Source organism: Haliotis rubra, unplaced genomic scaffold, assembly GCF_003918875.1.
Source record: "Haliotis rubra isolate DU_JTF1 unplaced genomic scaffold, ASM391887v1 Scf1299, whole genome shotgun sequence".
Taxonomy (NCBI): Eukaryota; Metazoa; Mollusca; class Gastropoda; order Lepetellida; family Haliotidae; genus Haliotis; species Haliotis rubra.
The window spans coordinates 52,475-68,698 of record NW_025765224.1 but is presented as its reverse complement, the minus strand read 5'-3'; the positions used below and the strand labels follow the sequence as shown (position 1 = coordinate 68,698).

The following is a 16,224-nucleotide window of genomic DNA, read 5'->3' as shown; positions in this document are numbered from 1 at the left end:
TACAGGTAAGTTTATAGCCAGGCAGATACTGTATACTGAAGAAAGGAGACTGTCCTACAGGTAAGTTTATAGCCAGGCAGATACTGTATACTGAAGAAAGGAGACTGTCCTACTGGTAAGTTTAAAGCCAGGCAGATACTGTATACTGAAGAAAGGAGACTGTCCTACTGGTAAGTTTATAGCCAGGCAAATACTGTATACTGAAGAAAGGAGACTGACCTACTGGTAAGTTTATAGCCAGGCAAATACTGTATACTGAAGAAAGGAGACTGTCCTACAGGTACGTTTATAGCCAGGCAGATACTGTATACTGAAGAAAGGAGACTGACCTACTGGTAAGTTTATAGCCAGGCAAATACTGTATACTGAAGAAAGGAGACTGTCCTACTGGTTAGTTTATAGCCAGGCAGATACTGTATACTGAAGAAAGGAGACTGTCCTACAGGTAAGTTTATAGCCAGGCAGATACTGTATACTGAAGAAAGGAGACTGCCCTATTGGTAAGTTTATAGCCAGGCAAATACTGTATACTGAAGAAAGGAGACTGTCCTACAGGTAAGTTTATAGCCAGAGAGATACTGTATACTGAAGAAAGGAGACTGTCCTACTGGTAAGTTTATAGCCAGACAGATACTGTATACTGAAGAAAGGAGACTGTCCTACTGGTAAGTTTATAGCCAGACAGATACTGTATACTGAAGAAAGGAGACTGCCCTACTGGTAAGTGGGACGTGATAATCTCTTATCTAATAGTATCCATGGTTCTATGTTCTTTATCATTAGAGAGATATATTCAAATACAAAGGCTAGTGTAAAGTTATATAATTTAAACATTTCGGAATGTTTTGATTCTTTGAGTAGAGTTAGACAAGGTTGTATGTTATTTTTATTTTCATTGTTTGTTGTATACGGAAACAACTACTTGTGGTGAGAAGGGTGTATTTATTGAGTTTATGGAATTGTATTTGTTGCTGAATGCAGATGATTTATGTCTGTTTGCAGATTCTGTCATTAGTCTTCAGAGGAAGATAAATGAATTATTAGAGTTTTGTAGAAAATGGGGTTTGTCTGTAAATGTTGAGAAAACAGAGGTGTTAATTTGTAGAAATGGTGGTAATGAAGGCGGTATCAATCATGGTACTTTGGTGATTATAAGTTAAATGTTTTTACATATTATAATTATTTGGGTTGATTGTTTTCAAATAGACTTTCATAGTCGAAATCGGTTCAAAATCTGGTGAATACAGCGAATAACGCCTTGTTCTCAGTTAGGGTGTTTGGTAGGAGACTTAAGACTATATGTCCAACTATTTTGTTCAAAGTCTTTGACGTTCAGATAATGCCGATAATTTGGAACGCTTCGAAAATATGGCATGTTATCGAATAGTTTCAGATTAGGTTTTGTAAGTATGTGTTGGGTGTAAGTCATACATGCTCTAACGCTGCTGTTTTGGCGGAATGTGGTAGAAATTATATTCATGATGACGATTTATCACGTGTTACGAAGTATTGGTTCAAACTTTTACAATTAGCAAAGGATAGAAATCCTAAGCAGTGTTATATTATGTTACACAATTTAGACAAAGTTGGTAGAAAATCGTGGGTATATTTTGTTCAATTGTGCAAATACTTTCGCCAATTATGGTTTTGTTTTTTTTGTTTTGTATGGGAAGTCCAGGGAGTTGGCAACAAGGAACAGTTTTTTAAAAGATTTTCATGTAAGAGTTAGTGATTGTCAAAAGCAATTCATATTTTCATAAATGCACAAATGTCCATCACGTGATGTTTATTCACGTATCAAAAGTGTATTTTGCATTTAATTCTAAAGATGCAAGGCGTCGAATAACATTGTTACTAATCGATGCACTTCCAATGTATATAAATACCGGTAGATTTGATGGACGTTCCGAGGCACCAATGACTTTGTAATGAATTTCATGTCCTATTGGAATCTAAAGTATATGATGATTTGCGCTGTAAGTATTTCAAAGCATTACCATATTACTTTTATTATATTACTTATAATATTTTTCAACAGCAACAAATTATTCTAATTACATTACGGAAGCATTGTCACTGCGTTCTTTATACACATGAAAATGTTCCGTTTGTCAATTGCCATTATCTTTTAATTAAACTTCTTTATTTTGTATTGAACGTGGGCCTAAGGCCATTGTACGAAATAAACTTGATTGATTGATTGCATGTCATGTAATATGTAAATATACTTCTCTAAAGTAGGACTACCTGATTCTTTCATAACAATGCAATTAATCCGCTATGGCATAAATGATAACCTATAGTATAAGACAGAATGGGATCTTTTGAGTTGTATTTATTGATGGATCTCTGTTTTTATTTGTACATGATACAGATACACAATGACGTGATAAAGGGTTCATGTTCAGCTTTCCTACCACATCAAACTGACAGAAATTATTTTTTGCAGGTTTTGAAAGTGGATACGTCAAGTATGACAACCTTGCCGAGACCACCACAGCTACATCGGGATCCGTGCCCGACGGTGTCTATGATGCAGACACTCAGTTTGATTTTTGTTGCCGTGACGACGGTTACCCTATCGTCCGACTCAAACTCCCCAACACTGAACCCTTCATCTTGTTCCGTCACAATGGAGAATCCGAATCCTGTCAAGAAGTTGACGGTAAGAGGGTGTCTGATTCATCTTTGCTTGCTAACTGATTCAGTACTGACATATCTCAATTCAGACAAACGTCGGACAAGCTTGCAAACAGAATCCGTATTAACTAATAGTAAAGATGACGTAGCTCATTGAAAGCCAGTAAATAGTCTGTGAGTACTGACATATCCTTAGGGACGGAATTGAAGGTCATGGCTTCTATACCACTGTATTGTCTTCACTCTCGGAGTACGCGGGTGAAAAAAAGGTTATTATTTTATGTTGGTAAAATAGACATTTTGCGAACAGTAAGTATCAAAGACCTGTGCATCGAACATAGGATATCTATATATATTGTATATTAACAACATTCCATTATATCATATCGCTTTCCAACTTCTTCTGAACGTTTTTTTCATTATGTTTACTTTACTTTAAATTGTGTCGTTCTTATTTGATAGGAATACTACGGCATTGAAAACTGTTGATGACGTCATTTGCAAACAGCATCGATATGCATTGAAATATATATTGTCCACTGATATGAAATAGAAAACCATTAGATAGAATATATGTTTTGAACACTTCTTATCGCGTTCTTCGTGTTTCCATAATTTTCATACCAACACATATTTTACAATATACACATACACTCGGTTGTCAATGTTCTATCCTGCAGGGATGTTAGCGTTTTCGGAGTTCCTGAACTTTGACGACGACGAAGACGGCCAGTCCGGCTACAGCCCCAGTTTACTGTCACAGAAATTCATTTACTGCTACTATGTTCCTGCCAACAGAGGTTCGTAGAGCTATCAAATTACACTATGAACTATGGGTAAGTTTTACCAGGTATCAGTTTTCTCAAATCAACCCTTAATGTTTCGATTTCGATAAAAAGTAATATCATTATTATTCACTAACCTCACGCGAATATTACCCCGTAGATGAATGATGATATTGTTCATGAATGTACGGTGTTTTCTTCAATACAGACTGTGGAGGCCTGTATACTTTGACCAAAGACAATCCTACCATGACAATAACATCCCCCGGCTATCCCAGTCTGTACCCCAACAATGTGGACTGTTTCTGGATATTTACGGTAAGATCACTCACTCACTCTCTTCATCACAAAACAAGATAACAAAAGGAGAATAAATAGAAAGTTGCTCGTTTTCACCGTCAAAAGTTAAATGTGTCCAGCCCGCCAATTCCACTTTAGTACAGCTTGTTACTCTACATAATGGGTTCGAATCCAGATTGTTTCTAGGCTTGTAGCATATCTTTGATCTAACAGGTTTAAAGAGTTCCGGATTCGACTCTGCGGGTTTCCAGTGTGTCTTTAATTAAGCCTGGTAGCATTAACAAAAACACGATATCTTTAAACAGGCACCTGAGGACTCAACTATCTTGTTGGACTTTGATGACTTCGACATCGCCACTTCAGGATCAGGATGTGAAGATGAACTCCGTGTCAGATCTGTTCTGCTGGGCGAGAACCCCTTCACGTACGTTACAGAACTACAACACTGACAAACTGTATCACACATAACATGGATTGTATGTTGCTAACTGTATCGAAGGTAGATCGATTATGGGACTAGGTAGAGTTGCCTCCCTTAGTCGTGGCAGAAACCTATGATCAGGATTCACCCTGATTATCATTCTCGGTTTGTCGGCACCTGCTCGTGGGTTTCACAAAGGTGACAATCGTCTACATCCAGCAGCATTTTGTCTTTCTTCCCACACCAAGCAGACAAGCTCTGTATATTTGATGTGTCACATAACTAGAACCATACTGAAAGAACCCAAACCCAGAAGACATCGGGAGCGGACTTGTCTTCATGGACAGAAATCAACAGAAACGAGCTTAGATTTTAAGTACATAGATTACATGTGGCTGTCAAAATGACGTTAGATATCAAGCTGATAATGTCTGTTTTATCAGTACACTGGTGCAATGCAACTGCAGCAACGGGGATGCAATGCCTCATCTTTAATCTGCAGGTACTGTGGGGAGTCCTTGCACCGCTCCATCCGGACGGTACGGAACACCCTGTCTCTCAACCTCCGGACAACAACCGAGGGGCAGAGGAAGGGGTTCATGGCCCATGTCAGCATTGTCGCACGTACGTCTCATTGTGTGTTTCTTGATTGATATTATTGCTAACGATCCACGCAGTCCTTGAACAATGATACACAATAAACAGGCTGTGTCTTGCCCACCTACCCATTCAGTCCCTGTCGACATGTTGCTGGGAGCAGGTAAATTGTGTGCCATCAAGTCCCGTAAAACGTTCAGTGTAATATATGTGACTGGAATGCTCGACCCGGTAACGATTATCTACAGATGAGTGATATACTAGTATGTATTAATGCTGGCTCAAACCACGCACACGAACTTACAAACACACGTCCTGTTGTACGAGGCTCTGTTTGATGAAATCATGGACGCTATTGTCCCAGTTATCCCACAGATGGCATCCCTACCTTGTTAGCTTAATGACGTGTTTAACCTCTTTGGTTATGTGGACAAGGTGTCCGCCTGCGGATCAGCAGGTCCGTAGTTCGAATCCCAAGACGGGACTCGAAAATATTTTATGGCCGCTACAGTGCATGTGATGATTTGTTCAAATACAAAATACACATACAAGTATACTCCAGAGTTTCTGTAACACTCTCCAACATAACGAATCAAGGACGCCGAAGAAGAGTACAATTATTCCAGATTAATCGCTGCCAAAGACTGAATATTTTACGAACACCTCAATTACTTGCTGACAGTCACTACAACTACAATTTACGACTGCCTGTATTACCAAATAACTACGTTCAAAAGTTACTTAGACAGTTTCCGTGACACACCTAAACATAACGACATGAGGGTCACTGATTAGGGTGACGTCATCCTGTCTCACGTGCATATCCTTCTGTGCCTTCTTCAGCCGAGAACCACTGCTACAAGATGGCCGACAATGGCGTCACGTACAACGGTAATGTTTCGTTCACGCGAGATCGCAAGACGTGTCTTCCTTGGAGTGAGACCACCGAGTGCCCACATCACCTGTTTAATCCAAGGTAAACCTGTACATAGCATTCACGATAAAATAACCCGTCTCCTAAATAGCTTATGTCTAAAGCTTTCTCCAATCGGGATTTGATTCCCACAGCTAACTGTTTGAAGCCCATTTTGTTGTCATTTTCATCGTCAACCTCAATATCATCACAATTTTTTTCGTCAGTGACTTTGATGCCAACTTGGAGGAGAACTATTGCCGAAACCCTGACAACACATTCAGGCCGTGGTGCTACACGGGGGTCTACGAGGGCCAGTGTGACAGGGACTACTGTGATGTATGTCAGCTGGGTGAGTGTCCAGTGGCTCTCCATATCCCTCTGTCTGGGGCAGACCTTAGTACTCCAGTTTTATACAGACGGAACATCACACGGTTTAATATGTTCTCACAAGAGCTGCTATATTTGAACAATGTGAAGACCCTTTGCTTTGAGTATCCTTATATTCTAAAGGGACCATCAGTCTTGAACCATATCAAAAGTATAGAATGCTGATAAAACTAGTGTGTTATTGAAATGAGAATTGATAAATAATTCTGTAAGAATCCATCTCACACTGCCCCATGTCCATCTTGTGTCTGTATAAACCATGGAAAGCTCTAAAGTGTAAAGAGTTCAGGCATAAACTGACATTGAGTGTAATGTGTGTGTAGAGAGCAAGTTCGACAACTTCCCCGACTGTGAGGAACTGAAGAAGGAAGGCTTCTGTGAGGAGGATCTGGCGGAGGCGAGGGCTGGATGTGCCAGAACGTGTGACACGCCCAACGTACCTGTTACCCCAGGTAATGTTACCTGTACATGAGTCACACCTGTGTGTCAATATACCCGACACAAGTTCCTCACGTTTACCTGTACATTTCAAACACCTAACACAATTCTCTGACGGTTAGCTGCACATACGTTATAGCTGTTTGTCCATACTTCATTGATATTTTCCTTCACATGCATCTCACATATGTGTCTTTAATGACATTAACTTGACGTGCTTTTCACCTGAATTTCATACTTTACAATTTTTCTTTCTGAAAATGCGTTACTACCTGTGTGTCAATAGTTCACTGAAGTTAACCTGTATATTCATGAGAATGTGAGAATTTTCACCTAAGAATACTGGCCAGATGATTGCAGTCACGCCTGAGACATACGCAGTCTCTTGTAAATGTTCGGGAACTTTCTCATGTTAACCATCACAGTAACACAATCAACAATCGCGCAAAACAACATTATCGTCAGTCAACTGTAATATATAATTCCCCACATGATCCTTGACAGTAACGACGTGTTCGGAACCCGACATCGTTGAAGATGCTGACCCGATGACGACGCTGAGTCCCAGCTACGATGTCGGGGACACCGTGGAGTTCCGGTGTACATCTGGTAGTGACACCCTCACCAGGACGTGTTTGACCGACGGGACCTGGTCACCTGGAGGATATGTGTGTGGAAGTAAGTAGGACTGTGTGACCAGCAGCATCACGTCAAACTGAAACAACCGTGAGATATGGAGATGCCGTTATGTCATGTGTACGGATGTATGTGTGTGTTTGGGCAGGTAGCTATATTAATATCTCATAACCTTAACGTTTCATCAGAAAATTATATGCAATGTATAGCTGTATTTTTTTCTTTGTCCATTAACGCCGATATCAGCACTTCGTGCTCTGTGACTGCACACATAGATAACGGCGCCAGCTGGTACTTGATTGTTAGTATGGGCATCTAACCATCTGTGGGCAGCGTACAGTGACACGTTATCAAGCGAACCTGACCACCCAATCCACAAAATGGCCCCTTAAGACAAGAAAATTGGACTTAACATGTGCTTGCTTGCTTCCTTGATTGACTTGTGATCACTACAGGTTATGGAATGGGAGGAGTAGACATTTAGCTCCTTCTAGTGCAGCGTTCGAAAACAAACATTCGGAATTTGCTTTTTATCCATTTCACCACAGCCTTTAACATGAGGCTTCGGAGCATAAGAGCTTTCACTCACTCATTCATTAACTACCCAGGTTGTCCCAGTGGCTGGTCTGGTTACAACGGCAACTGTTACTTGTACGTCAACGTGGAGAAGAACTACGCTGATGCCAGTTCCCACTGTCAGGCGCTGGGAGCTATAGTCTCACCGACCAAGGACATGGAGGAGCTAGAATTTGTAACAGGTTTTCGGTAAGAAGCAACTTTTGGCGGGGAAGATTGCTTTTAAATATTTCGTTGTCCTACTTGCAGGTCCAGTATGTCATGACGTCGCGGTTCTCGCGATCTATTGGTGATCTGATCTGATTCCTTGTGGGTCGTTGTAGCTATCCATTGTCGTTGTAGCTATCCATTGTCGATGTAGTCACCATTTGCTGTTCCGTAGAACATCGATGACAAGAGCAGTTCTGTCTTATGTATGCATTTACCTATTTCTCTCACTAGGAGGAAATAATATGTTGTTCCATTCCAATGAAAAGCCACCGGAAACACTATAAATCTGCTTTAATTGGAAGAGGAGTGGGAGAAACATACGCAAATACCTTATCGCTTTTCCGTGTTTCCTGGTTGTAAGATTAACATGGACGTATCCTCTACATAGTAAGCTTGGTTTTCAGGGAAAAGGGTCAACTTATTTGGATCGGTGGTACAGACATCGACCTTGAAGGGACATTCATGTGGTCTGATGGTACCCCTTTCAACTGGACCAACTGGGGACAGGGTATGTCAATCCATCTGCACAGAAATCTCAATAATAACTGAGACTTTACTGTGTACAGTCACTAATGTCATTGAAATGTATATGGACAACTTTATGATCAGATCCCACATCCGATACAACTAACACTTTGTTAGAAGCGGCGCTGTTAATTCACTCACTCACTGTTCAGATCAACCCAACAACTACGCCAACCAGGACTGTATCGAGGCCAAGGATGAAAACAACAACAACGAGTGGAATGACCAAGCTTGTTCCGTTGAGCGTCTCTTTGTCTGCAGGACAACAAAGAGTGACAGTGAGTACATTGTTACCTGTCGACTTCCACTCGGAAACAATTAACCCAAAAATCATTCTGCAAAAGAGTTACTAGTCTGTCGTACAGACCCTGAAGCAAATATATCCAAGAAAGCCCACACAAGTCTAGAAAATGTGGCAAGTCGAAGAAAGTCTCAGGGCTCCTTTGCATTAAATGTTTTGTTTTTGTACTATGAACTTTTTTCAGTAAAATATGTTCATTTCAGAGACTAGTTGTTAGTCTAAAGAGTTACCTGCGAAACCAACAAACAACATAAAATGTCATTCAGTTTACTTTTATATTAGGAAACTTAGACATACAAATCAAATCTCACTGCTGCAAAGTAATTTCAATGACAGTACACAATAGAGGGGCAGCGTTCATTTCAAAGCGAGTGATGGAAATATTCCCCTACAACAGCGGCTAACCTTCCAAAACAGGTCCAGACTGGATATAAATATTGATAACGACCATGTCCACACAACCGCTGGTCTTGCTGCAATGTGTTTGTGATCTTCAACATTGTGCTGAACAGGCCAATGGATTCTAGAAGCATCCAGCTGATCCTTGCCGTTGCCCTCCACTGAATCAATGCCATGCAACTGAAGCACTGTTTTACTTCACATCACACTACCGAGTAACAACACTACGGTGTACTTACCTTTGATGCGTTATTGGCAGAGTGATTCCGGTATTGAAATCGGGCATACTTTGCTCGCTCTGTCTATTGGAAATCATCACGTTCTTAGAGCGTTGACAGTCACGTCTGTTTGCATAATAATGTGAGGATGTTCATCCGTGCATGCACCTGTTGTCTGCAGTCTATATCCTGTAGCCTGTAGTCTGTAGTCTATATCCTGTAGCCTGTTGTCTGCAGTCTATATCCTGTAGTCTGTTGTCTGTAGTCTACATCCTGTAGTCTGGAGTCTATATCCTGCAGCCTGTAGTCTGTAGTCTTTATCCTGTAGCCTGTAGTCTATATCCTGTAGTCCGTAGTCTGGAGTCTATATCCTGTAGTCGGTTGTCTGTAGTCTATATCCTGTAGCCTGTAGTCTGCAGTCTATATCCTGTAGTCGGTTGTCTGTAGTCTATATCCTGTAGCCTGTAGTCCGTAGTCTATATCCTGTAGCCTGTACTCTATATCCTGTAGCCTGTAGTTTATATCCTGTAGCCTGTTGTCTGTACTCTATATCCTGTAGCATGTAGTCTGTAGTCTATATCCTGTAGCCTGCAATCTGTAGTCTATATCCTGTATCCTGTAGTATGTAGTCTATGTCATGTAGACTGTTGTCTGCAGTCTATATCCTGTAGCCTGTAGTCTGTAATCTGTAGTCTATATCCTGTAGCCTGTTGTCTGCAGTCTATGTCATGTAGCTTGTTGTCTGTAGTGTATATCCTGTAGCCTGTTGTCTGTAGTCCATATCCTGTAGCCTGAAAGTCTGTAGTCTATATCCTGTAGCCTGTAGTCTTTAGTCTATAGCCTATAGCCCGTTGTCTGTAGTCTATATCATGTAGCCTGTAGTCTGCAGTCTATATCCTGTAGCCTGTAGTCTGCAGTCTATATCCTGTAGCCTGTAGTCTGTAATCTGTAGTCTATATTCTCTAGCCTGTAGCCTGTAGCTTGTAGTCTGTAGTCTATATCCTGTAGCCTGTAGTCTGTAGTCTATATCCTGTAGCCTGTAATCTGTAGTCTATGTCCTGTAGCCTGTAGTCTGCAGTCTATATCCTGTAGCCTGTAGTCTATATTTTGTAGCCTGCTGTCTGTAGTCTATATCCTGTAGCTTGTAATCTGTAGTCTATATCCTGTAGCCTGTAGTCTATATCCTGTAGCCTGTAATCTGTAGTCTATATCCTGTAGCCTGTAGTATGTAGCCTATATCCTGTAGACTGTTGTCTGCAGTCTATATCCTGTCGCCTGTAGTCTGTAGTCTATATCCTGTAGCCTGTAGTCTGTAATCTGTAGTCTATATCCTGTAGCCTGTAGTCTATAGTCTATATCCTGTAGCCTGTTGTCTGCAGTCTGTGTCATGTAGCCTGTTGTCTGTAGTGTATATCCTGTAGCCTGTTGTCTGTAGTCTATATCCTGTAGCCTGAAGTGTGTAGTCTATATCCTGTAGCCTGTAGTCTTTAGTCTATATCCTGTAGCCTGTTGTCTGTAGTCCATATCCTGTAGCCTGAAGCCTGTAGTCTATATCCTGTAGCCTGTAGTCTGTAGTCTATATCCTGTAACCTGTTGTCTGTAGTCTATATCCTGTAGCCTGTAATCTGCAGTCTATATCCCGTAGCATGTGGTCTGCATTCTATATCCTGTAGCCTGTAGTCTGTAATCTGTAGTCTATATCCTGTAGCCTGTAGTCTGTAGTCTACCCTGTAGCCTGTAGTCTGTAATCTGTAGTCTATATCCTGTAGCATGTAGTCTGTAGTCTATATCCTGAAGCCTGTTGTCTGCAGTCTATATCCTGTATCCTGTAGTCTGTAATCTGTAGTCTATATCCTGTAGCCTGTAGTCTGTAGCTACACCACATTTTATGAAAGCAGATTAAAGCTCATGTTTCTTGCAAGTATATAGTCTAAAAATGCTTATATTTTCTAAAGATAATGCTTTCAGTTTGAATGTTGCTTACCGCTGGAGACGTTGTTGACTTCAGATCGTTCAATCTGTGTGGATCGTAGACTGGACTGTGTGGACATCCTGCAGGCATCGCCTACAGCCTGTGAGGAATATGAGCAGTTTGCAGAGGAGCAGTGTCCTCTGACCTGTGGAGTTTGTGAAGACAGTGACACGTCGCGTATGTGTTCTTTAAGAATTAGACATTTTGCATGTGAAAGCTGTTCGTTGTAGAAAGATACTGTTAGTTTTTCTTTGTTATTTCTTGGTGGGATACAAATTTATAAATTAATAAAATACAATATGTCTTCATCTATGTGCTGGGCGTGCATCAAGCATCCAGTCGCCACCATCGGGTAATGGTCACGCGTCATGGAGTACAGTGATTTTCGTTATGTGTTACAGCACAGTGGGCTTCATTGCAGTTTCTAAACACCTAAACACCACAAGGACTCACTTACTCAGGTTGCAGGGTGATCATGATCTATACGGATATGCCTTGTTTGCCTAACCAGTGCATGATTCAAGTAATTACGGTATAACAAGGTAGACCATTTCATTACGTGTAGTGTCTCTGTTCCAGCTGTCACCTGTCTGGTAGCCGAACCCACATCCAACGTCATCCTGGAGGAGGATTTGGACGAGGTGTCACTGGGGGAGGTGGTCACGTACTGGTGTGAGGATGACCATGTCCGGCAGAGTGGTGATGAAGACAGGGTGTGTCTTGTTGATGGCGAGTTGAGTGGGGAAGACCTTGTTTGTGAAGGTACGTCAACTGACTACCACCACAATGAAGGCATTTCCGGTCTAGTTTTCACCGCGTGAATAGGCGCAAGCACTGGCATTGAGATACACATACATAGATGCCTGGCAGCCGCTGATTGCTTATTGTTCATGGAGGTCCATCTACAATGTTTATGTATCATGCAATAATAATGCGTACTTATATTTCACCGCGATGTAACTTGCCAAGATATTCTTCTTAGACAATTTATGTTGTGTTTGGGTAGACATTTACCTGAGAACATCACATCAAGCAGAGCCCCTATGACATAACTGGTGTACTGTTCCAATACACGTGCATGGAAATATTCTTTACGCTGATATTATAAATTTACGTGTACATTTTGTTAAAGAACTGTTTATGCCGCGCCATAATAATGAAGTCCAAGTCGATACTATTTTTTTTTGTTTCCAAACCCCGACAAGTACACAATGCATTTGTGTTACGTGCTTGGCTTTACCGTCATTACATTGAACTTGCAGCGGTAGCAACGTCAGTAACTGCCAGCAACAACGTAGACCTTGTCGTCCGGTTGAATTACGGCAATACGTACCGGGCGTACCTCGGCGACAATGACCTCATGATGATCGACAGAGAGGGCGAGATCACGCAGTGGCAATATTATGCGACAACAGCAGGGAAAGCAATGCTCCAGGTCTGGCATCCAAGCGACGCTGGCGAAAGGATGTAAGACACCAGTTAAATAGATTCCGTTGTTTCTGTCTCCTGCAACTGATATGATAGCCTCGTCTTCTGAACTAAGAATCTAAAGGACGAAATAACATATTATTTTTGCGTATTACTGATCACCTCAGTACTTTCTTTATCATCCTGTTGCTAATTACTGATCGTCCTGTTACTCTGTGTATAACGTGTAAGACCTAATTGTTATCCCCACCGCAGTGGTGCTGCTGGAATACAAATCTGTGTCACTACAGTGTATATATTGGATATGGTACATCGTAATGTTTGTTTGTATTGGATATGGTATACATGTTATATCGTAATGTTTGTGTGTATTGGATATGGTATACATGTTATATCGTAATGTTTGTGTGTATTGGATATGGTATACATGTTATATCGTAATGTTTGTGTGTATTGGATATGGTATAGATGTTATATCGCAATGTTTGTGTGTATTGGATATGGTATACATGTTATATCGTAATGTTTGTGTGTACTGGATATGGTATACATGTTATATCGTAATGTTTGTGTGTATTGGATATGGTATACATGTTATATCGTAATGTTTGTGTACTGGATATGGTATACATGTTATATCGTAATGTTTGTGTGTACTGGATATGGTATACATGTTATATCGTAATGTTTGTGTGTACTGGATATGGTATACATGTTATATCGTAATGTTTGTGTATACTGAATATGGTATACATGTTATATCGTAATGTTTGTGTGTATTGGATATGGTATACATGTTATATCGTAATGTTTGTGTGTATTGGATATGGTATACATGTTATATCGTAATGTTTGTGTGTATTGGATATGGTATATAGAGAATCTCACCCGAGTGTCTTTTGATATCAAATATATCACCACGAGTTGATAAAGTAACAAATATCCGAGGCTTGCCGAGGATATTTTTACTTTTATCAACGAGTGTTGATATATTTGATATCAGAAGACACGAGAGTGAGATTCTATTTATCATCCAAAATAACTCTTCATTAGTTTTCAATGAAAATGTACATCTTTGAACACAGTACTGCCATTAGATTTGCAGTGCAGCGATGTCATAGCATTGTGACGTCATCAAGTACATGACGTCATAGCATTGTCAGGGCATTGTGCAAAATCTACTGTCAAAACGATATCTCCTAGGAGATATCGTCTGATCTCACACAAGCGATATCTCCTGTGGAGCACAGTTTTGGATGATAAACATGTTATATCGTAATGTTTGTGTGTACTGGATATGGTATACATGCTATATCGTAATGTTTGTGTGTATTGGATATGGTATACATGCTATATCGTAATGTTTGTGTATATTGGATATGGTATACTTGTTATATCGTAATGTTTGTGTATATTGGATATGGTATACATGTTATATCGTAGTTTGTGTTTAGGTTTGAGTTCATTGGTCAGAACCTCCTGGACACCAACAGAACTGGACGAGTAGAGGTGCTGGATATCCCCGTCAACGACCGCATTCCTGTTATACCCGGCGACGTGATCGGCATCCACTACTTCGATCCACTGATTGGTATTACCTTCACGGAGTGCAATAACGACCTCACCCCAGAGGCAGCCAACATGTCGTGGATTGACACACAAGTTTCAGATATGGACTACTTCACCCCCGGGCAAGACTACACGCAGGCAGACCAGGACAAGTGTTACATCATGTCCTTCAGAGCCACCGTCGGTCCTGTAAGTAGTAAGGGATGGACGAGGCAGCGAGCTGTCCACGTTTGTAGATACAGTCCCAGTTAAACGTTTGTGTTTATGTTGCAAACGTAAGGAAAAGCTTCACTTCTTGATCCATGGGACAGTTATAAACATACGTGGTGAACACAGATATACCTAATTATCTATCTCAGAGGTTCAGGACAATTTGTGCAAAGACAATGTCTATTGAAGTTTACCAAGAAAACAATATGTGAATTGCTGGACTTTCTCATGGACATCTTTGTCAAAGTTTGGGGTAAAGTGTTCGTTAAGCAGTTGGCATCCCAACGGGCAAAAATTGTGCTCCCCTCCTTGCAGAACTGTTTCCTTATGCACATTAATCATAATTTCTGTTTATTTTGGCAAAATCAAAACAAGGTAATTTGGTCCAATAACCATCAAATAGCCAACTGCCTTCCATTGATTTACCCATCTGAAGTTGAAATTAAGGAGACAAGTGAGACCGCTTCAGCTGTTTCATATTTAGATCTATGAATATGGATCAGACTGACAAAAAGCTCTCCACAAGGCTGTATGACAAAAGGATAGTTTCTGCCTTCCATAGGTCAACAGGAATGATTCTTTATCGATAGACAACTTCTTCTATTGCATTTGATACAGCGTTCGGTGTACAGTCCGTTTGGCTCAAAAGCGGACCGATGAATTGCAATCTAACTCGAAAACTAATAAACATAAAATACTCAATGAAACGCTGATCATAATCAAAACATCATACCCACTCTGTGAGGTTTTTGCAGATTTTTTGTCCTAAAAATTAAAAAGTTGTTTAACAAAATATCATTACAATATTGACACAGTTCACAGTTTGTTACGAGGGGGGAGTGCAGAGAAAGGGACAGCCAGGTGTTCGAGAAGCAGGTTCACAGACAAAGTTATTTATTCATTAACCTGTGCGGTGCCGTCTCCATCCGTTCTCGAACACCTAGCTGTGTATTTTATGTTTATTAGTTTTCGAGTTAGATTGCAATTCATCGGTCAGCTTTTGAGCCAAACGGACCATAGATGCTAACACCGTCATCAAACATGCGACGTTTCGGTAAAGAGGTGTCAGCACCCTTATCAAGCAAGTGGTGACTTGCAATAAAGATTTTGTCCTTGTCCATAAAGAATCGTTACTCTCCATCATACCAACGTTCAAATACCACTCAAAGAAGAAACAAATACATACTCATGATATAGTCACACCTGTACAATCGAGTCTGCTGTCAGCAAAAATGTCTTGTGGACGTGGAAAGGGTTTTCTATTCTGTAAATTACATAATGCAATCAATGCCATTTTAATCTGTGAAATATATTGCCCGAGTCGGTGAGGATTACTAGTACAATGAAAACCTCCACAAGGGTTGCGATTTCAGCGCTTTAGCCACTGAGACAATTCGGGCATGAACGTATTGTACGGGACTGGCTATTTGACTATTTGGGAGGGGCTGTAATTTTGCAGGTTTTGGCGACTGGATATTTTGTCGGATACAACTTCACAACAAGATATTCTATACAATATTTATTTTGACAAGAACATCTTGCAACAGTGTAGCAGATAACTTCTATAATTGCCAGAGTGTGAAGCGTCATGTTATTTTTCAAGCAAACTCTGGGACAATATTTTTAATCACATCCAAGACCCTTACCATTCCTCCCCAAATCCTCCCGATATCCCTGATAGATTAAAGGAACCTCC

The 16,224-nt window shown here is 40.6% G+C and overlaps 1 protein-coding gene across 2 annotated transcripts in view; it reads left to right on the top strand.

Annotated features, from left to right (window-relative positions):
* The window catches only part of LOC124267050, a 67,560-nt gene that overhangs the window by 6,054 nt on the left and 45,282 nt on the right, over window positions 1-16,224 (top strand). Inside the window, exons 5-8 of one of the 2 annotated variants that reach the window (XM_046701882.1) lie at window positions 2,450-2,665; window positions 3,321-3,440; window positions 3,634-3,743; window positions 4,031-4,149. The exons of the other annotated variant lie outside the window; for it this stretch is intronic. Of the exons in view, the coding sequence (XP_046557838.1) occupies window positions 2,450-2,665; window positions 3,321-3,440; window positions 3,634-3,743; window positions 4,031-4,149 (565 nt within the window). The remainder of the gene's footprint in view (window positions 1-2,449; window positions 2,666-3,320; window positions 3,441-3,633; window positions 3,744-4,030; window positions 4,150-16,224) is intronic. 2 annotated transcript variants of the gene reach the window in all.